The sequence below is a fragment of the Lemur catta genome, chromosome 19, assembly GCF_020740605.2.
Source record: "Lemur catta isolate mLemCat1 chromosome 19, mLemCat1.pri, whole genome shotgun sequence".
NCBI classification, from domain to species: domain Eukaryota; kingdom Metazoa; phylum Chordata; class Mammalia; order Primates; family Lemuridae; genus Lemur; species Lemur catta.
In genome coordinates, this window is record NC_059146.1 from 9,891,144 (window position 1) to 9,915,352 (window position 24,209).

Sequence of the window (24,209 nt, forward strand, 5' to 3'; positions counted from 1 at the left end):
GTTTATATCAAATATAGGACAGTCAATTGTTGTCTAAGGATGAGAAAGCCTAGAAAACCACCTAAGGGAAAAATGTCTTTTTAATAGCGAAATCATAAAAATTTAGCAGCTCTTCTGTTCTTTATATAGACTCAGTTTGCCTTTGTCTCCCATAAGAAATGTTCAGTCAGACTTAATTTAAACTAGCTACCCATGTGTTTCCCCCCTACAAAAGGAAAGTGCAAGTTTTCAGTAAAGTGGAAGAAATCTGAGAATAATTATAATAAATTACATTTGTGTTCCATATTATTCATATACTTTATTTAACTTTAATGTATCAACTTTTATTTGATTTTTATCCTTATTCATTAATGTATTCAACAAATGAGAAGTGCTAAAATTTTGGATATGGTTTGAAGGTAGAGCTTACAGAATTTGATAATTAATTTTATGTACTAGACTCTAAGAGAATGAAATGGAGCATGACTCCAAGGTTTTTGGTCTGGCATACTGGAAGGGTGAGTTCTTGCTAAGATGTGGAAAACTGGAGGGAACACATTCGAGGGTGGAACAGCAGATGTTTTATTTTTATAAGGTAACTTACTAGACATATCAGTGCAGGTGTTGAGTAGGAAGTTGGAGTGGTGGAAGCTGGAGGTAAAATTTGGAGTCATCAGTGTGTAGATTCTATTTTTTATTTTTTACATTTAGTGTTATTTTTGCTGGTTATATCTCAGTAACACTTTATGGACACTAAAATTTGAATTTCATATAATTTTCATGTGTTATGAAATGTTATTCTTCTGATTTTTTTCAATCATTTAAGAATGCAAAGACTATTCTTAGTTTGCAGCCATACGAAAACAGGTGGGAGGTCTCTAGGCCATAGTTTGCCAACCATTGTTTTAGACTATGAAGATAGTGACCAAACATTTATAAAATCTCATAAGAGATAACATTCACTTTGCAAGAATATCACATGATAACATTTAACATCCAATTGAGCACATAAATGGCCCTAGTCTTTTGAAAAATAATTTATTTCTGTGTTAGTCTATTTCCCTATGCTGGAGTTACTACTAATGAGTTATTAAATGAAGTGAACAGGTATATGAACATCCAAGTGATAAAAATTATCTCAGACTTGTTTAAAAGCTATTAGCCTTCATCTGTGTTATGTTTTATTTATTTTTGGTATTTATTTCAACTTACATATCTTTATTATTTTCTATAATAGCAAATGATCTTTTATTTATAGCAGTTATATATTTCCTTGGAAAATATTAAGTAAAGAAAAGTTAGATATTTAAAAAAAGTAACAGGAAAGTGGTATACAGATATGGCAAAAAATTGATATGGTGATTTTCCAGCCAAACTGATTTCTCTCACTAGTCACTAGAAAATATGTTTCTATTAAAAAGGCCACTGCTGTAAGTATGAAATGTGGACTAACACAGTAGCCTAAGTCATAATGATACTGATGATTTATGGAACATAAAATTCAGAGGCAGATGTTTTAGAGTTGGTTTAGAAACTCAATAATGTCATCATGCACCTAGGCTCTTAACAGTCATTCATGATCCTCAGCATGTTGGCTGTTGTCATTCACTGTGTCACGCTGTGGTCCAAAGATGACTCCCTCAGCTCCAGGCATCATAATGTCCTTCAGCAGCTGTCTTCAAAAGCAGGAAAGAAGAAATAAAAGAAGATTCTCCTCATGAGCCTTTCCTCATGGGCTTCTCCCCATGGCAAGAGTGGGAAATACTTTCCAGAATCCCCTTATTGGCCTAGTGACCACTCCTGACTGCAGGGGAGTCTGGGAAAGCAAAGATCAGGCTAGATCCCCGTGGGTAGAAATGGGACAGTCTCAACATTTGTGGAGCTCCAGGCAAGAGCACAAAATGACAAATAAAACATTTCCTAACCCCTTATTCTGAAAGATACACCTTCAAAACGACCCGGAAGATTAGGTGTGAATTTTGAGTTCTTTGACTTCTAGGAGTTCTATACCAGGGTATGGCTAGAAAGAGATCTTAGGTCAAGGGAGGTTTTTTGGTTTTATATATTTTTTTTGTTGTTGTTGGTTGGTTAGTTTTTAAGGATAAGAGATGTTAGAGCCTCTTCTGATTTAATAAGAACAGACAATTAGTTGACATTGAAAAGAGAGGGGAAGACTGCATGGCATCTCCGTTTGAGTGGATAAAATGGTGTGAGATCTGGTGTACAAGAGGAGGCTGGGATTAGATAATATGGACCAAAGACAAGACAGTTCTTCCTTTATGTGATGAAATTATCACTGAGAACTGCTAACCTATTGGCTAGCAGATGTTTTCCTTTAAAGTAATACAATAAATTATCATGACTTATAAGTACTAAGTATTCAGTGTGTCCAGAAACATTCATCTATGTGGAAAACAAATTTATGTAAACTTGAAAAATATAACATTATTATAAGACTGTTTTAACCTTCTATTTTTCCCCTCATATTACTATATGTGCTAGTTATAAAATTAATAGCTTGATTATAAAATATATTCATATGTATATGAATGTGTGTATATATAGTCAATGATAGACTGCATATATGACAGTAGTCCCATAAGATTATAATTCTGTAATTTTACTGTGCTTTATCAATGTTTAGATATGTTTAGGTGCACAAATACCACTGGGTCACAATTGCTTACAGTATTCAGTACAGTAACATGCTGTCAGGTTTGTAGCTTAGGAGCAATAGGGTATACCATATAGCCTCAGTGAGTAGTAGGCTATACCATCTAGATCTGTGTAAGAACACTCTATGATACTAGCACAATGATAAAATTGCCTAAGGATACATTTCTCAGAATGTATCCATATCGTTAAGTAACACATGACTGTATATACTTTCTAGAAAATACAACTGTCCAAAGACTTTATTAAGTGAAACATATTTAATAACTTCTTTTGTAATTTCATGAATTTTAAGAGACAAAATAAATAAGTCATGATTTAGAGAAAAATTAATCATCAATAGAATTACCTTGGCACTTGTCTAGTGTTTTCTGAAACCACTTCTCACACCAATTGCATGTCATTTTTCCACACACCAACCACTGCTCCAACAGGAATGAGGTGTCCAACAAATCAATTCAGTTCTGATTAACTCCCAGAGTCAGCACGGACCCCTGCAGGTTAAGGGCTCAGTCCCTCAAGCCTGCCCCCACTTCAGGCAGCAGCTGCAAATGGAGTGCCCAGGCTACTCACACTTCTGCCCAGCTAACTACAAACTCCTGTGTTCCCATGAGCACCTCTCATGTTCAGTAATTTACTAGATCGACTCACAGAACTTAAAAAGTGCTCTACTTATGAGCACAGCTTTATTATAAAGGATACAACTCAGGAACTGCCAAATAGAAAAGATGCATAGGGCAAGATACGAGGAAGAGGGCAGAGCTTCTATATCTTTTCCAGGAAACAACCCTCCCAGGCACATGGATATGTTCATCAACCCAGAAGCTCCTTGAAACCCATCATTTGGGAGTTTTTATAGGGGTTTCATTATGTAGGCACGATTGATTAAATCACTGGTCACTGGTGACTGAACTCAATCTCCAGTCCCCTTGTCCTCCCTGGTGATTTCAGCCATGGGAGAGTTTGGGGGGAAGTTACAAGGGAAGGAGGGAGGTTAAAAGTTCTAACCTTTTAATGGTAGCTTGGTCCTTCTGGAGACCAGCCCCAATCCTGAAGACATCTATCCCCACCACACCCATACCCACACGCACATACATACTGTGAGCCATCTCAGTAGTATATAGAAGACACTCAGGAGATTCCCTTTAGGAGCTCTGTGCCAAGAATCGGGACAAAGACTAAGCATTTATTTTTATTATACCACTGCACTATTGGGTTTTTAGAAGTTGTATATTGAATACATACTACTCTTCTAAAAAGATTTTATTCAAAATGCCTTGTCCTATATTATGTCTGTAAACATATTAGTGAAAAAGCAATCTAACAATATCAGTGCCCTGAAAGGATCATCCTTCTATATCTCTAATCTCAGAAAAAGTTGTAAAAAATCAAGTTAAATATTCTATTGTTAATATGCTACTGTGGATATAGCTATATAATGAAAATTTAATGAAGTGTTATGAAAATGGGAACATTTAATTATTGTAATTCATCTGTCTCCACATTCTTTGTGAGATAGAACTCACTCTAGTGTTTAGAATTGCTCTTATTTATGGCCTTTAAAAATTAGTGGAAGGATCTAATTATGATTTGGGGATAAAATTTTTAAAACCAACTGTTTTTATCTTTTTGTTCACTTTTAAAAGGTAATTGCTATTTATTCCCCTTTGATTTTAAACTTTTGAATAAAGGTACAAAAACAGGGTACATATATTCATCAATATCTTATTTAGTCCCAGCTGTCAAAATTGAATTTCATGCACTATGGGTAAAACTCAAAAATACCCTAAAATAACTTCATAAACTTTTTAATGTATTTCATTTAATGTAGTTTGGGCTCATAAACAACTATACAAGGAATGGGATTTGGACCTATAGATTCTAGCTGTAAACAAAGAAAAGATTTCCTTTCTTAGCCATCACTAGATTCATGCTGAGACCCAACAAAAGGCAGATTAACAATAGAAAAGCATAAAAATTCATTTAATATAAGTTTTACATGGTAGATTAGCCTTCAGAAATGGAGACCTAAAGAAACAGGTAAGCTTGTACATTTTTTATACTAAGTTTGATGAAGAAGTGGATAGATGTGGAGAAATATGGTTGGAGGACTCAAAAGTATGACTTAATGGCAATAAACTGGGGGTAGTTTAGCAAGGCCAGTTTGTTCAGATTATCCTTGGTGTCTCTGTGTCTTAGAGGATAAGATCCTTTCTTTTGAGTACAGAACAGTACCTCTGGAATGAGGATCTTATGACCTGCTTCAAAGAGGAGAGTCAGGGAATTCTTTTATGGTCTACTTTAGAGGAATAGGGTGAGGAGAAGGTCAGAGAGACCTTCCTGCTTCTGCTATATTCTCAAATGCCTAGAAGCCATATTTGAGGGTAACGTGTCTTGAACTCTAGCAAATCACTTGATAATGATTTCTGAACATATCATTTGTAAAAAATACATAAGCCAATGTTTACCCAGTTATTACTGAAAGTCATAGTTCTTCAAAGACTTAGGTGGAAAATATGATTTATTCCAAAGGCTGAGTGAAGTACATATGAAATCTCCTTGATAATGTAATATTTTGACTTTAAAGAGTTTGCCAGGATTATTATAATCAGAACCAACTATAAATACATTTTTTCTAACATAGCTTTCTTTAAAATAATACAACTTATTTTAAATTGGAGAATTTATTTAGTACAATGATTATATGTATATAAACTTGTCTGAAAATTGACCAAATTTTGCTGATTTTTAAAATTTGTTATGAGAGAGTTTGAATAAATGATGTTAGTCTGAATGGCTTTTGTCTTCCAAATTTAATTCAAGCCAAGTTTCAAAAGCTTCTTGGAGATATTTAAAGTAAAATTTTGCGAGTAATTTAAGTTAAAAATTACATTGTATTTTGAGTCATATACTGCAAGGAAAAATTTAGTCATAGATTCTGAAATAAAGGACAGGTGCCTTTGGTTCTGCCCTCATATCAACTCTTAGTTGCTGCACTTGATTAAACACCAGTTTGAGATTTTAAGTGTTGTGCCTATATGGAAAAAGTGTGCCAATTAATAAGTGAAATAGTTAATTTATTCAAGTTTTACTATATGCTAGGGACTATTCTAAGTTCTTTACATATGTTAATTTATTTAATCTTTGCAGTAATCCACTTAGGTTTTTGAGAGATTAATTAACTCACCTCAAGACCTCACAGCTAGTTAACTCCAAAACCAGGAGTTCAACAGTCTGGCTTCGGAGTCCATTTCCTTAACCATTACCATGCACGCTGTCATATCATAATGCATACCTATAAATATGTTACAATGTGTTTAATTCTAAGAGATTTTTATTTCATCAGACATCAGATCATTTATAGTGCACACTCAAGAAGCTTTAAATCCTGATATTGACTGCATTACAATGATCATTAAGGGAACTGTGATTAAAACCTATGATTATTTTAATATTTTAAAATATCTATAAAATCTAGCTAGCAAAATACTATTATCAGGAGTCTTCATGTCACAGCAATCTTGTGAGGATTTGAGATAGAGATTTCAGAGTTATTAATATTTAAAGTGAATTACTCAGTGAAACCACCCAAGAAGAATGTTGTTCTGGCAAAGATGACTCAGACAAGTCAATGAGGTAAACATGAAAACATTATCTCATGGAAGCCAAGAATCGAAGGGAGCAGCAGCCAGGGGATGAGTTCAGGAGCTGTATAAGAAACTGAGAGTTCTGCACAGTGCACCAGTACCCTTGCAACTGTCAGATTGGTTCTCTTTTTTCAGGGAAATCGGCACTGTTCAGCTGAAGGAATTGCAATGGGAAAGAAGTTTCAGGTTAAAGGATGATATGAAATATTCCTTATGGAGAACAGGAAAGCATATGTACTGGGGAAGTGTTATTGGCATGTCAGACATAGTTCAGTGTCATTAGAGATCTGTTGGCATGAATTTAGCACGTGGTCAGCAATCTTAGTTGTGTGTTTTTCTCCAGCAGTTTTCAACTACCCCAACATTTAGAGTGTTTTCAAATCATTAAAAAGGAAAGAGGTTGTAAGAAATTAAGATTTCATAGGATCTAGGCTGGTCAAGGAGAAAAGTATGAACATGAAGCTGGTGATGTATAGCAACAAGGTAGAGAGACAGAAGAGGCAGTCTAGGGATGTTAGTAGATAAAAACAAGAAGGAATGGAGGAGTGTAGTAAATATCCCATGGCAAGAACCTCAGTGCAGCTGGGAATTCTTACAGTGGAGAAATGAATTGGCAATGGCATTTTCACCACCTGTGACATGTGGAAGAATCAGTAACTTGAGTTGGTATGCTGTTCAGGGAAAGCACTCCCAGCAGAGGACAATTCTACTGAAAGCAGTAAGAGAATAGAAACAACCAAAAATGAAGTTTAGGATATAAGGGAATTGGTTGATTTTGGACTGTGATTTCCAAAGGGCAGGCTGTATTTTCGAGGGAAGAAGGGAAATAGTAGAAAATTAGATTGGATTTAAGAGGTCTACAAAAATGTCAGAAGAAAAGAAGGAATAGCCTGTATTACAACTTCTACCAGTTTTGTTGTCCAAATTCATTCCTTAATATCTCCTTGCTGTCACTTACTATCTTGGGCAATAGAATCCCACTCATTTGCTATAGAAAAGTCCCCTAGGTGGGTGAGAACACTATTTATGCTTTCTTTGCCTTGCCGAAACACATGTTCTCTCCAAATTTCAAAAAATACCATGATACATAAATCTTAAGAACCATGACTGAGGCTATTTAATTTTACCCAAATTCATAAAAGGAGACAAATGCTCTTTGTCTGAAGGTACTACAGATGATCACGGATTGGCAAATTAATTGCCACAGTGGTTAATGAACTACACAAATGGATTGCCGAATTTATCACCATACTCTAGGATGATTATCAGTTTCCTCTAATTTCAAGTGAGTACCTCTCCTGTAAGCAAAACAATACATAAGCCAACAGACCCTTTCAGACTTGAGTTTTTCTCCTTCTCCCAATTTTCAGGAGTGGTTTCCAAGAGGAGTGTTACTTTATTATGATATTTTTTTCTTTATCTCATTTTAAAAGTGCTGAAAGTATACAAGTCAGAGTTACCTTAGATAAAAGGCTGTATTCAATCACTGGATTTGTAATTAAAATGTGCAGACAGTACGGTAGAGTGTTAAGCATCTTGAGCTTTTCAGTCCGCGCTTGAGAACTTCCTAATCCAATTTTCTCTTGGCTGCGTCCCAATTGTTGTTGGGTTTTTCCACTACATACAATTATGTATTTTTAAAAAGTCTGTCATCAAAGTCCCTGGCGCTTTTATAAATGTGCCATTTGAGTATGCATTCTCGAATGCTCTGGATTGTGGCCCGTGAAAGTTGATATTTTAAACCAGAGACTTCAAAGTGCAAACACAAAAATCCTCTCTGTTCCAGAACTGAGATTGATGGTCTAAGGTTGCAATTTAAAAATATTTAACTATGAGATTAAGAAAATAAGCCATAGGCAGAAAAAGTAATAATTTATTTGAAAAAATATTGATAATATTGCATATTAATATATTACACATACCAAGATGTCACCCTAAGGTGGCATTTTTTTTTTGTAATAGTCAATGTCATTGCAGTTCTACAGTTTTTCTGCCTTCATTGAATTTATTGCATCTTGCTTGATTAGTTTCAGAAAGGTTTCTAAAATTGCCAGATCTCCTGTTCAGTAACTTTTAGGAATGTGATACAATGCAACATCTCACTTAATACTCACAGGAACCTTTCAAGTAAAGTTATTATGCCCATTTGTTTCTACCAGATTTTCTATCTTTTTTAAGAGGTTTTAATTTTTTTCCTTTCTTTTGGAATATTAGAAATGCATTTATTTTTTCTTTGAATTCTTATTTTGGAAATATTCCAATGTATAGAAAAGTTGAAAGAAGAGCTCCATGAACACCTTCATACCTTCACTTAGATTCACCGGCTGTTTATGCTTTGGATCTGTATTTTTTTCTGTTAGCTTTCCGGTCCTTTTTTACTTACTGATACACATTTTGAATGCTTTTGCCATTGCAAATACTTTCTTCCAGGTTGTCACCTCTCTGTAAATTTTTCCTTTGTTACAAATATGTATAAATATATAATTTATGATATATGAATTTAAACCATCAACTTTTTGCTCTCTGGTATATACTTCTAAGGTCTTTTAACAGAAATTCTTTTAAACCAAGAATTAAAAATATATATATTTTTCCTTCATTTCCTTTCATTTTCTATATTATCTTTCATTCGTCTTAGATTTTTACAATTCACATTAAGGTCTTTAATCTTTTTGGAGGACATTTTGTGTTCTTTATATAATGAGCCAAGTTTCCAACATCATTGACTAAGTAATCCATTCTTTCTCTGCAGGTTTATGTTACCATATATCCTACATTAAATCTCTTGTTTCTGTGCTCTCTCTCCTGTTCCATGGATACACTTTACATACCTTTACCATTACCACATGATTACCAGAACTTGCTTAATATCTGGTAGGGTGAACCTCTCATTTTGAACATCTCTTGCAAAATGCTTAGCTACTTGTGGACTTTTATTATTCCTTCACATAAATTTTAGAATCAGTTGTTAAAATTTTTCCTATATATTCATCTTATTTTAATTAGAGTTGCATTAAGTGTATAGATTAAGTTGGAAGAACTGATGTCTTTATGACATTTAGTCATCTCATCCATACAAGTGTATCTCTTCATTTCTTGAGAATTATAACCTTTTATGGGTTTTTTAGATTGATAATATTGGATATTAATATATTACATGTACCAAGATTTGACTCCAAGTGGCACATTTTCTTTGTGATAGTTAAGGTCATTGCAGTCCCTTTCAGACTTCCATTAAGGTCCATTCATTCTTTGCTAGGTTAATTCCTATCTAAATTATTTTTGTTTTGTTGCTATTGTGAAAGATCGCTAATTTCTCATTGATTTCTAGTTTGTTACTGCTGAATAGGAGAATGATACTGATTATTGGATGTTGATAAACTTATTGAACTCTCTTAATGTTTCCAACAGTTTTTCTCTCAGTTCATTTGCATTTGATATGGAAACGATCATGTCATATTCAATTAATAATTTTAAAATTATCTCTATACTTCTAAGCCCAATACTAGTTAATTTTTTTTCTTGTCTTATTTGGTCAGGACCACAAGTACTATGTTGAGGAGTTCCAAGGATAGCATGCATCCTTGTTTTGGTCCCAATATTAAGAATATGTGTATTTTAAAGTTTTTCTTTTAAATATGATGTTTGCGATGGATTTTTAAAAAATAAATAATTCCACCAAGTCAAGGAAACTATAGTCCCAGTTTTCTAAGTTGTTTTGTATTTTCATGAGAAATACTAAACTTCATTGTAGTTTTTCTTCATTTACCTGGAATTTTTTTTTCCATTAGACTAAATGACATGAGAGATTGATTTAAGTCTTTTTACCATTCTGGGATAAATCTTAATTCATCACGATGTTTATGTACCTTTATATTTTGTTATTTAATAGCCTATTTAATACTTTTAACTAAGTTCTTGAGCAAAATATTCTTAAAATTTATTTTTTATCATCCTTCCCTAGAAAATGATAGTAGGCTCATAAAAGTTTTTTTTTTTTTTTTTTTTTTTTGGTTAAGTCTGACTTATATTTTAAAAATGGATTATTGTCACTTGAGTATTCTGTAGAACTTACTTGTAAAATGGTGTGGGCTTGATGCAGTTTTTTGAGACACAGCAGTGGATGCATGGTTGTTATATGTTCACATGCATATATGTATATTTTATTAGTTATTGACATCTAATTTAACTTCATTATCATCAGAGAATACACTCAGCTTGACAGAGATCCTTAGCATTTTATTGGGACTACCTTTTGACTTAAAATGTGTTTGATTTAAGATGTGTTATTTTGTGATTTGGAACTTTATATGTATCTACAAAATTACATTTATTTATTATATTGCTTAAATTTTCTGTAACATTTTAAGATATTTTTCTCATTGACATCATGAAGATTATTTTTAAATTTTTTGTAATAATTTTGGTTAGGAACAGTTACATCTAATTGAGCTTCTGTATCTGTATTAAAAGCAGAATTGATACAAGATCTTGAGTCCTTAATTAGGTCCACTCATTGCCCAAGTAGTAGCTCTTGTGCACCAGCTGTGCAGAGTGATTTTTTTCAAATTCTTTACCAGAAAATTTACAGTGGACTGTGTTCCATATGAATGATAAATTAAAGAATTCAAAGTGTACTTCAAAAGCTCCCACTAATTGATAACCTTCTAAGGGCCATAGACTATTCTTTCCTTGTGTCCGTTCAACTCTAAAAAGATCTCAGTGAGATTATTTTATTTATTGTGGAGGTGAGTAAACTCAGGCTTATAAAGGACAAACTTCTTCCAAAATTAAATAAACCTTGCCTGCTTCCAACTGTGCCGCAATATCCTCCTTAATTCCATTTAGGAATCGTTAGTAAGTACAGAAGTGTTTTAAATACTCAGTTATGCTTTTCTTGTGTTTTAGTAGTTCTTATAAGCAGTTTATAATGAGCTGTTTATTCACAGAAGAGAGATGATGAATGTTTCTGTTGCAAGTTGGTTAAAAGAGAGGTGATGATACCATATGGTATGAGAAAGAGTATAACAGAAATTCAACCTGTCAAAGCACATTTGGCAGGGATAACAAAAAGTTATTAATTTCCTGACTTCTTTTACTTAAATTAAAAGTTTGTGCATCTTCTAAGTTGAAAAAAGAAATCCTAAGAGTAGGACTATATTGCATAAATTTTACTACTTTATCTCGTTATATAACAATGACCATATTTTATCAGCCCTGTAGTCACAGGTTCTAAAAAATTAGTGAATTCTCAGACCAAAGTCATTGGGCGTCCAATAGTGAACTAGGAAATACTGTGAATTTTAATTATAAGTATCAATAAATAAAAGATGTCAACTTGTTGGTAATATTTTATAGATCTTGAAGTGTTACTAAAGCAACAGTTTTCATTGATTATAAGATAAAAACTATTAGAAAGAAATAAAAATTGCTACATATAGATATCTTGTCATTTATTTTATCTTTCGTATTCAAGGTTCCAATATTTCAAAAAGTTATTAAAAAATCAGTAAATCTAATTACAGAACCAATATCTCTTAATGAATTTTTATGAACATTTCACATGTGATTTTATGTCTTTTATTCTTTATCTTATGGTTAATGATTGCCTTTAGTGAAACATTGCAATTACTTAGTAGACTTTTTAACACTGAAGACAATATATTCATGGATTAAGTGTATATTTCTCATGTAAACCAGAGAACTCTGGTTTTTATACTACAATTCATTAGGAGTCTGGATATACCCTCTTTTCAATTCAGACTATGAAAATCCATAGCATTTACTAAGCCTAAACTAATCATCTAAAAGAAAATGAAACTTCGTCTAAACGGAGGCTCTTTAAAATGTAAATGTTAAAGAACAACTCAGAGGCGGTGACTCCTTCATTCTCTTTGGATTTCTACTTAATGTATGAATTTCCAAAACACTTAAAAAGAAACCTAATGTTGCATTGTACATGTATTTTTCCCTACAGCCTCTTTTTCTGCAGTCAGAAGGTCAATGCACCACAGTAATAATAATAGCAAAGACTTATATGGTACTTTTGTATATCAAAATTTTGTGTATTTGCATTTGTTGTGTATTAAGTAAAAGTATCAAGCCTCTTAATCCGCACAACACCCCACGAGGTTCTGTATGTCCATTTTACAGATGAGAGCTGTGAGGTGCATTTAGCCCATGGTTACAGAGTTAGTAACATGCTCAGCTGCCGTTCAAACTCAGGCAGGCTGAGTTGCAAGCCCATGTTTTTCAGTCACTCATATATAGTCTTTAATATATTAATATTAATAAATAATCATGCAGTGATATTATTTGCTTCCAACACAAGACCTCAGATTGCATAAGACATATCTTGTTTTATTGTGCTTCACTTTATTGCACTTCATAGATGCTGCGTTTTTTTTTTTTAATAAACTGAAGGTTTGGGGCAACCCTACATCAAGCAAATCTGTTGGTGCCATTTTTCTAACAGCACGTGATCACTTCATGTTTCTGTGTCACATTTTGGTAATTCTCACAACCTTTTAAGCTTTTTCATTATTATTATATCTGTTCACAGCGGTCCTCAACCTTTTGGGCACCAGGGACCAGTTTCACGGAAGACAATTTTTCCATGGAAGTTGGGAGTGGGTGCCATGGGGGGCGGAGCTCAGGTGGCGATGGGAGAGATGGGGAGAGGCTGTAAATACAGGTGAAGCTTCCCTCACTTGCCTGATGCTCACCTCCTGCTATGTGCAGGTTCCTAAGTTTCATGGAAGACAATTTTTGCACAGGAAAAGGGGGGCGGGGGTGGAGGTGGAACTCAGGTGGTAATACCCAGCCTGCGGGTTCCTAACAGGCCACAGACTGGTCCCAGGGTGCAGCCCAGGGTTTGGGGACCACAATGTTAGGGTGCTCTGTGATCAGTGATCTTTGATGTTACTATTGGAATTGTGTCGGGGTGTCAAAAACTGTGCCCATACAAGATGGTAGACTTAATTGATAAATGTTTTGTGTGTTCTGACTGCTCCACTGACCTGCTGCTGTTCCCAGGTCTCCGTCTCTCTCTCCCCAGCCTCCCTATCTCCTGAGACACAGCAGTATTGAAATTTTGCCCAATTAGTGGTCCCTTCAATGGCCTCTAGGTGTTCAAGTACAAGGAAGAGTCATACATCTTTAACTTTAAATCCAAAGCTAGAAATGATTAAGCTTAGTGAGGAAAGTATGTCAGAAGATGAGACAGGCTAAAAACTAAGTCTCTTGGGCCAAGTAGTCAAGTGTGAATACAAAGGAAAAGTTCTTGAAGGGAAGTAAAAGTGCTACTCAAGTGAACACAAGGATGAACAGAAGGTGAAAAAGCCTTTCACTTTTGCTGAGATGGAGAAAGCTTTAGTGGTCTGGATAGAAGATGAAACCAGCTACAACATTCCCTTAAGCCAAAGCCTAATCCAGAGCAAGGACCTACTCTCCTCAAAGAAATTCAGTGAAGACTACGAAAGGTGAGGAAACTGCAGAAGAAAAGTTTGAAGCTAGCAGAGGTTGGCTCATGAGGTTTAAAGAAAGAAGCTGTCTCCCTAACATAAAATTGCAAAGTAAAGCAGCAGGGGCTGATGGAGAAGCTACAGCAAGTTATCCAGAACAGCTAGTTAAGATCATTGATAAAGGTGGCTACACTAAACAACAGATATTTTAATGTAGATGAAACAGCCTTCTGTTGGAAGAAAATGCCATCTAGGACTTGTCTAGCTAGAGCAGAGAAGTCAATGCCTGGCTTCAAAGCTTCAAAGGATAGGCTGACTCTCTTCTCTTGGTGTAGGGGCTAATGCAGCTGGTGCCTTTAAGTTGAAGCCAGTGTTCATTTACTATTCTGAAAATCTCAGGGTCCTTAAGAATTATGCTAAATCTACTCTGCCGGTGTTCTGTAAATGGAATATCAAAGCCTGGATGACAGCACATCTGTTTATAGCATGGTTTACTGAATATTTTAAGCCCACTGTTGAGACCTACTACTCAGAAAAAAAGATTCCTTTCAAAATGTACTGTTCATTGACAGGGCATTGACAGGACAGCAAAAGCTCTGATGGAGATGTACAAGGAGATTAATGTTGTTCATGCCTGCTAACACAATATCCATTCTGTATCCTGTGGATGAAGGAGTAATTTTGACTTTTAAGTCTTTATTATTTAAGAAGTACATTTTATAACACTATAACTGCCATACATATTGATTCCTCTGATGGATATGGACAAAGTAAATTGAAACCCTTGTGGAAAGAATTCATCATTCTAAATGCTATTAAAAATATTCATGATTCATGGGAGGGAGGAGAAATATCAGTGTTAACAAGAGTTTAGAGGAAATTGATTCCAACCCTGATGGATGACTGAGAGGTTCAAGACTTCAGTGAAAGAAGTAACTACAGATGGGGTGGATATAGTAAGAGAACTAGAATTAGAACTAGAGCCTGAAGTTGTGACTGAATTGCTGCAATCTCATGATAAAACTTGAGAGGATGAGGAGTTGCTTCTTACGGTTGAGCAAAGAAAATGGTTTCTTTAGATTGAATCTACTTCTGGGGAAGATGCTCTGAACACTGTTGAAATGACAACAGAGCATGTAGAGTAATACATAAATTTTGTTGCTAAAGCAGTGGCAGAATTTGAAAAGGTTAGCTCCAATTTTGGAAGAAGTTCTGTGAGTCAAATGCTGTCAAACAGCATCACTTGCTACAGAGCAATGTTTTGTGAAAGGAAAAGTCAATCGATGTGGCAAACTTCATTAGTCTTATTTTAAGAAATTAGCACAGCCACTCCAGACTTCAGCAGCCACCACCCTGATTAGTCAGCAGCTACCAACATCAAGGCAAGACCCCCTGCCAGCAAAAAGCTTAGGACTCCCTGAGGGCTCAGTTGACCATTAGCATTTTTTGCAATAAAATATTATTAAGGCATATACATTGTTTTTTAGATATAATGCTGTTTGCACACTAGTAGGCTATAGTATAGTGTAAACATAACTTTTTATATGTACTATAAAACCAAAATATTTTTGTGACTCACTTTATTGTGATAGTCACTTTATTGTGATGGTGTGGAACTGAACCCTCAGTATCTTTGAGATGTGCCTCTATCTTATTTGCACACAACCCATCAATTAATTTTTATATATGATAGGTAGAGATACTAAACTGTAATAAATATATAATTGATTATGTAAAATTTTAATAATTCATTATTCATTCTCCTTATTGATACCTTTAACTTCTTTCACTTATAAATTAGTTCTTTGAACATTTATTGAGTTGCAGAAATTTACATAACAGTGAGTTGTAGAGATAATATAATTAAAATTTTATCTATCATTGATTTGATATTTCTTGATCCTAATTTGTTATATTCAATTTTTTTGTAGCTTCAGACTTATCTGAATCATAAGTAGTATAATATTAATGCTTAAAACGTAATATTGATGTTTTGCTTTCAAATCTGTAATATTGTTATGGGGACATGAGGCTTGCAAATGAAAATATTTATGGTATATTCTAATCCACTTATTTCATTTATTTGGTATATTTCATTCTTCTTTTAATGAATTTCCTATTAACAAAAAGTAGGAATGTAGCTATTGGTAGTAATATTTAAAATAGCAATAAAATTCATAGTTGAAATATAATCTTTTCATTTATAATTTTTACATTTATGTGACTTTTATGTTTTTCTAAGAATTTTTAATATTTTTAATACTTATTGATTTATTATGTGACCATTGTTCATTTTCACTCAGAACTATTGAATTAAATTGTAAATTTTCCTTTTAATCTTCCTATACTGGTGAGCAAAGAGATAATTGAATATAATACCATAATTTCAGGATAATATAGTCTTACTGACATAAAATCCATTTGAAAGAAATATAAAACCATCAGGATTTCTATCATAAGTATAACCAATTGATTGAGCATTTTCAACATAATGGGGTATACACATGAAGTTTTTTAACTTCTCTCTGATCCCTAATCTTCTAGCTATGCTATCTTAAATATCTCTTAATCTCTGGGTAGCAGATCACTTACTGCTGTCTTAGAGAGATGTTGCAATGTTGCCAGTCTATTATGGTTATTAAATGTCTGACCAATTTAAAACTTGAATAATATATCTCATTTAAAGCATCCTTCCTCCATTGCCTGCTGAGATTTGTGTCTAGGGGATAAATATTAATAATTGTTTCTTCTTCTTTCTACTATTCCATATATTCCATGAATAGTAGAATCCTAAAATTGCCTTGTTTTTACCTAGTAAAGACTGGGAACACCCAGGTTTGTAGGGCCGCGAAGCAGTGACTCAGGACGTGTGCAAGTCCTTTAGCTCATGTTGCTGCTGGCTTCTTTTAGAATATGGGTTGCTGAATCTTCTTAGTCCTGTTTGGGAACCTTGTTGTTGGCTGAGGGGCAATAGGGAAAGCCCATTCCATATACAGATGCATTCATATTTATTACCTGTTTTTTATTCTATGAAGAATAGTCTTATCTTCAGAAATTTACTCATATTACCTTTGTCATTCCTATAGTAACTGAAACAAAATTTAAGGAAGGAAAGTCTTTATTCCTTTGATAAAATTAGTTTTATAGCAGGGAGAGTAAATTCAGCTGCATACTGAAACTGGAAATGTATTGGGAGACAAATCAGAATGTCTGTATACTTCATGATAGCTCTTCAAATCACTATTCAGCATGCCATTCACTCACCAACACAAATTAGCTAATTCTCCAACAATTTCATAGGATCTCAGAATGTATGAATCTCGAAGTTGATAGTATTAACAAATCTGCCGCAATCATTATTTTTTAATTTATTGTGTCTTATCAATGAGCAGATATTTTGACTTGGGGAATAAACTGTCAAACATGCCCCCTGGATGCTCCATTTCCCTTGACACCAAAAATATTCTGCATTATCTAGATATAATAGAAGGGAAAGTTTTAAACTATTTAAATAATTTGTCTCCTTTATATCTTGAATTTCAGATAATTCCTTCAAAAATAATATCAAAACAATAATCTATTTTTAATAACTCTAGAAGTCAGAAAAAGAATATCCTATAGATAACTTGATTCATTCGCGTTGTTTCTGTCCATTCTTCTTCTGTCTATACTGACATGAGACTTTATGTCATAGCTTTAACTTATACATTAATTTTGCTTAAGAAACTTACCTTCTTTAAAATGTACTTTGAACTAAGCCTCCATGAAACTAGACTTTAGTAGACCTTTTGTGTGCTTTGTAATTATTATAGATTATATGTATAATTATCGCCAATCTATGCAGAGATCCCTAAAAATTCTGATCCATTCTAATGTTGACTTTTAAGATAATTCTATGAAATTAGTATTTAAATAAAGATTTAGATATTAGTAACAATAAAATAATAAAATATTTGACGAAAAATAGACTTTAATGAAGTATCTTTTCTCATTTTTCTTGAAAATTGTATGTGTGATTTAATTTACTTAATTTTTAATAAGTCACCACCATTATAAGATAACCCTATAAGTTCCTGTTAACATCTGCAGGAGCATTTTAGGCCTTTGCCTATGCATATTTATATAAAATCTTAAAATAACTGCAGGGGAAGTGTTTAAGTCATACAATCTGAAATAGGATTTTGTTTAAATAGACCTTCATTGGTGAATCAGGATAAAAATTATTCAGCTTTAGAAATCAGTTCTGTAGATCTGCTTTTTAGAATTAAAAAAAAATCAACAGCATATAGCTTTACCACCTTAACCGGTAGCAACATTACCATCAATTTAATTTGTTTCTGGTGGGGAATCATTATTAAACTAGATTTTTCTAAGCCAATAGAATATCTGACAAAAATGATGGAAGGCACTGACATATGGTAGGTAATCTTTAGTGATGTTTGGACTTTAAAACCATTGTATATTATTTATATCAATCTGAAGGTGAAATTAAATGCTTTATTAATTATAGCACAAACTAAGCCACCGTGAAAAACACTCCTAAGATACAGTGGCTTAAACTTTATTATATGAGAGTCTGGAAGTAGATATTCCAAATCTAATACATCAGCTCTACATCAATAAGCAGCTTCCATTTTGGAATCTAAGGCTCTCCTGTCACTGTCTCCTAGCCAAAGGGGAGGAACACATAGTAAAAGGGAGAGCAATTCCAATCCTCTAATTGGCAAGACCCAGAAATGTCACAAATCACTTCTGTTTACATCCTGGTAGAGACTATTTCAACACATGGCTACAGCAAACTATTAATATATAAATGAAGCTGAAATTACTGTTGTCTTTGTTATTGGGTGGAGCCCCTGGTCCTCACAATTGCCAACAAAAACTGCTAAATTGCACCCTGATATCTCTTTTTTGATATTTCATGTTAAAGGCAAAACACATTTTACTTCAGCAGCTATAATACAATCTTTTTATTTTAATTTTTAAAAACATTTATGTAGCACAGAAATGGAGAACAAAACACTGGGAGGGAGGGATGAGGAGATGCAGGTTAGAGGATACAAAGTAGCAGTTATGTAGGATGAACAGTTCTGGATATCTAATGCACCGCATAAGTACTAGAAGTAATAAAATTGAACTGTATATGGGATCCATGCTAAATGAGTAGATTTTAGCTGTTGCCACAAAAACAAACAAAAAAAAAATGTGTAACTATGTGAGATGATGGATATGTTAATTTGCTTCTCTTTTTACTATCTATAAGTATCATATACATGATGTTGTATACCTAAATGTAAACAATGAAATCTATTTTAAAAGCATTTATGTACCTTAATACAATTTGTAGAGCATTTTGGCATGTATTCCTGTATGCTAACGTATGTAACTGTCTTTGCCATTGTATAATACATATTAAGGTAGAAAGAGTGATTCCAATTATGAACTTAGCATCACAGATGGAAAATATTCATAAAATGTGAATGAATATAATAGAATTAATATGATATGTTTAATAACTTTTTGATATCAATATAGGTACAGGAGTTTCTTTCTAGGCATATTTTATACCTATGATATCTATCACTTCTTACAAATTCTTCTCTTTCACACATCCATGGCATTGTTTGAATATCTCTCAGAATTTTATTTCTTGGCTTAAAATTCTCTCTTAACATTCGAGTTCAGCATTGTCCAATAGAACTTTCTGTGATGACAGAAATGTTCTAGGACTCCCCTGTCCAGTATGGTAGCCACTAGCTATGTGAAGCTTTTGAGTACTTGTAATGTGACTAGTGTGACTGAGGAATTGAATTTTAAATTGTATTTAATTTTAAATTTAAATAGCTACATGTGGCTAGTGCTCACCATATTAGACATACAGTTCTAGTCACTCTGTGCTCCATCTACCGGCTTATTTCAGTCACATCTATTTTACTGCATCATTTTACTCCTGAAGCATCCTCAAATGAATTTAACTAGTCAACATTTATATATTTGCTGTTTTATTCTTTGGGTGAGAAATTTTGTACTTTCAATGTGACTTTAGTTTTAAACAGTCTAATAATAACAACAGTATGTCACATTTAGTGAGCACATCATGTGTTAGGCACTGTTCTGAGCATTTTATACATAATCATTTTATCATCGCAAAAACTTACATTATAATTATCACTATTTCATAGGTGTATAAACTGACACAACCGTAGGTTAATTAATTTTTGCCTAAGATCAAACACGTGGCTACTAAGTGCCTGATTTAGGATGTAAACCCCAAGCAAACAGGCTTCAAATACCATTCTTTGCTATTCCATCATTCTGGAGAGTGAGTTTTTATCAGTGGTTCTCTTTATTAAAAATTCATCACAGTTGGGACCTTTCTAAGAGCTTTATTTGTGTATGCATAATACAGGCAACTCGATTGCCTCTGGCAAGAGGGAAGAGAAAAGAGCAGACAGTTTCTCTTCCTTATTTGTTCTATCACAATTCTCTGAGCAGGAACTGTTTGCAAAAATATTATTCAAAATGTTCCCTAACTGATCTTTACTAATTTGGTACTAGGATCTTATTTTATCAGAATGATACTAAATAAATTAGTAAATATAAGTGACAATAAGCAGATGCTGTATGTTTGCTCCTATTACTACAAAAGATTATTCAGATTTTTTTTTTCTCATACACTAACAGAAAGAGTTTTAAAGAAGTCTAGATTGATTATTTTCAAAGGGCTATAATGTTAAGATTTAACTCAGGTCAATCATCTGCAAGTTAAAATTACTTAGAAGCGTACTGTCCATAATTAAGTAATCTTACCTACTAATATTACAGAATAAGGATACCTTTAGATGACATGAAATCTTTCATTTTAAGCATGCCCCCCAGCCTTTTCCAGATTGCTCATAAAATTTCTCATTCTCTAGAGAAATGTGATCTCTAAGAAATAAATGTCTCTGTCAAGTCACAAGTAATATGAGCACATGATGAAAAAATGGAATTTTTGAGTCTCATAAGGGATATTGCAATATTATAAAATTGATTTTATTCCTTGTTATTTAAGTTCTCATGGTCATTTTAGGATTTACTTTCTGGATCTAAAGGGTTATGACTCCTTTTAGGGAGGTGGGGGACAGAGGCCTTTGGGGAGCAGGAGAATATTTTTCATATGAAACTCTTTGTCATAAAATGCTAATGTTGGTGTTCTTGTCTTTATGTCTATGCATTCTTTAGCTATGAGGATAACAGACCCTTCATCAAGTAAGAATGACCTGAATGGCTGATAAATTCCATTTATCAGTGTGGTCCCATGAACCAGCTGTCAGATCAGTACTGAAAAATCATTAGAGCTTCTGTCATTCACATTGAGGCAGAAGAGCAAACTGTGCAGGAAAATAATCTGGCATACAACTTAACGTGCAGAATAAATATGCTGCGGGTGTATTGCCAAAAAAATTCTGCTTCACCTCTGTTAATTGGATATCACCTGAATTCAGTGCCACAGCAATAGCAATTTCCTGTGGTACAGACTTGTCTTGCTTTTAATAGCTTTCTCCTTTCAATGTGATATGTTCCTCTGTGCTGCATATGTCCGCATTTCTGTTGTTTGTTTGGGCATCATTCATCCAAAATTATTTTGTGATTCAGTGGTATATCATCAAAACAATCTTATGGGTATGACACTACCCAATTCCAGTTGCTATTAACTAATCGCTATATTAAATATCCCATAAAGAAAAAGAATACCTCCTTGAAAAGTTAAATTTTACACATGCAAAATTATCCCTTTCTAATTTGACACCTGTCATTTGATTAGTGATCTCATTATTTATTAATCTATTTAAGTTTCTGAAACAAAGCTACAAGTCTGTACTAATCTAATAAAATGTTAATATTTGGGCCTTTTCCCCATGTACATTTTAAAATTACAAGTCCTGCAAGACTAAACTAAGATTGGCAACCTTTGGGCGACCTTGCTTAGACTTTCAGTTTGTTCTTCTGGTGAAGAGTCCTTGGTTTGCATTTTATCCAGTGCCATTTCACTTATTCTTCATGCTTTTGCTTATTTTTTTTTCTTTAAAAATTGGGGCTTATTGCAGTTTTCTATCACTTAACCCTTGGGCCCACCATTTGTTTTCTAGTGGTTAATAGCTGCCTTTAGTATTTGATCCTATCATTTGTTTCTAAATCTAAATAGCAACTTTGCCTTCATTTCATGGCAATTCTTCCCATTTTTTCTTTTTCCAATGTTTGTAAGAAGCTGAGACCTTTTCCTTGAAAGTTCCCATATTTCTGAATCCAGTTGTAGAATAAAATATTAACATCTAAAATGTTTTCTAATTCATATAAGCAAATGTGCCACATGAAACAGCAAACCTCCTTTAGAGATTCTCTATTCAGGAATGTTGATGTTTTAAGTTAAACATTTTCAATTTAGTGGACATTTAAATCTGAAATACAGTAGCTAATTATTATGGGAGAAAAACAGTAAATATTTATAATTTTAATAAGATTTTAATAACTTCTTTGGGACCATGTCTTCTTTAATATGCAGTTCTTTAAAAAACAAATTGAACTCAGCTTCCGATTATGGCAAACGTGATTTTTTTCCCCTTCACTTTACAAAGTTTCAATCCCCATAAATATATCTTCTGTAAACAGCATAAGTGGAGGATAGTAGTCTGCTGAAAAGAAATACTAGTTTACCCTTTCCAGGGAAGATGTGCTGGAAATGAATATAAGATGTGGGTTCATGAGTATAACGATGTCTCAATTGGTTAGGTCCTTTTCTCCCATATACTTAGAAAGGAGTTGAGAAGGATTCCATTTTCAATTATTGGAGTCCCATCTACGTAAAGAATTCGTTTTATGTCAATAGTAAATATATAACATAACCACAAATATATGAACTTCTGTCATGCATTCATATGATTGCAAATGGCAACTTGGAGGAAACTAAGAGAATGGAGTGAGAGTGAGAATTTGCTTTTCATTCTATACTACCCTGTTCATGCCACTCCATCATCATTCTCAGCTTCATCTTCTCCCTGCAGCTTACAGATACTGCAAAGATGTAAAGGTGCCCTAAGCCTTTAAGATTTTTTTCAACAAAGCTGCCAAATGACTGGATTTCTACAATCTAGTCCAACATAGCATGGAAGACAGCAATCCAAAGGCTCAAAGAAAGTAAAACTAGAGTGATTCTGAGACAGTGGAACTAGTTTTTCTATCCACTTTCTCTCACTTTTATTCTATGTAACTACAGAATCAGACAGGTAGGGCCTTTAAAATTCATACATGTACTTCAAATACATGTATTTTCTTCTGAGTTACGTTTTTGTCAGTAAACACTAAAATTTTTATGAAAAAAGAAAAATTCAGGAAAATGGGGCTAAAGTGTATCAGATAAAGCATTGATGGAGTGTGATCAATCAAACAAATATTATGCCAACGAGACTAGTGGACATAGCTTTATAGACTTTTCCCCCTTGCCATTCACTATAATCATGCCTCATGCCACGTGCATATGTGCTGCAAATACGTGAATAATTTCTGGTACAGCTCTGCTTTTGCTGAAATGAATTTCTGTGTTCATAACATTTTCATTCATGTCTGTCTCCTCAAGCTTGAAAATTTGTAGTTTCCATTAAAGTCTTAAAGTACTTATACCAGTTGTCTCACCTTCCTGTCAGTAAAACTTACCATAACATTTTTTTTAGTGTCAGTATTGTTGATATGATATAATTGTGAACTAAAAAGCAATTATTTGATCACTCTTCATTTTGTCTTCTCTCTACAGGTCATGGGTTATAGGTGCAATAGCTCTTCTCTGCCTGTTAGGACTGACCTGGGCCTTTGGACTCATGTATATTAATGAAAGCACAGTCATCATGGCGTATCTCTTCACCATTTTCAATTCTCTACAGGGAATGTTTATATTCATTTTCCATTGTGTCCTACAGAAGAAGGTAAGCTAGAATTCTCTTTTTGAAAACCAATGATTTTAATCTCTTGATAGGAAAGCAGGTATAACATATTCTAATAGATCCAATCTTTTCTAAAGATATCACGGAGGCATGATGATATCATGGTATAGAAAATATATATACATATATTTCTTTTTTCTTTAAAAACTAGTTTACATTAGAAAGTATAAATGCGTAGACATTTAATGGTAAAATAACATGCACATATTTTTTTAATGAATGGTGGAATACTTAGTATTGATTTATATACTTATTTTCTTTAAAAGCATCTCTTGTAAAATGAGTGGAATGATAAGAATGCAATATTTAGTTTTTTAATACTTACCTATTTTTGAAATTTTTCACTTTTACAAGGATATAAAATATATATTTTCAAAGTTAATTTTAGCAACTAAACATTTTATTACATTTTTAAAAAACTCCAAGATTGATTTTCTAATCTTATATTATTTTAACACTGTTAAAAAGGT

At 33.4% G+C, this 24,209-nt stretch overlaps 1 protein-coding gene and 1 long non-coding RNA gene across 4 annotated transcripts in view; one reads left to right on the forward strand and one right to left on the reverse strand.

Moving 5' to 3' along the window:
• Window positions 1-24,209, forward strand: part of ADGRL3 (adhesion G protein-coupled receptor L3) — a 352,909-nt gene that overhangs the window by 290,502 nt on the left and 38,198 nt on the right. For all 3 annotated transcript variants that reach the window (XM_045531770.1, XM_045531771.1, XM_045531773.1), the window contains one exon: window positions 23,553-23,721. In XM_045531770.1, the coding sequence (XP_045387726.1) occupies window positions 23,553-23,721 (169 nt within the window). The remainder of the gene's footprint in view (window positions 1-23,552; window positions 23,722-24,209) is intronic.
• The window catches only part of LOC123624150, a 38,367-nt gene continuing 15,797 nt past the window's right edge, over window positions 1,640-24,209 (reverse strand). The window contains exon 3 of the long non-coding RNA XR_006730078.1: window positions 1,640-1,655. This is a non-coding gene — a long non-coding RNA (uncharacterized LOC123624150). The remainder of the gene's footprint in view (window positions 1,656-24,209) is intronic.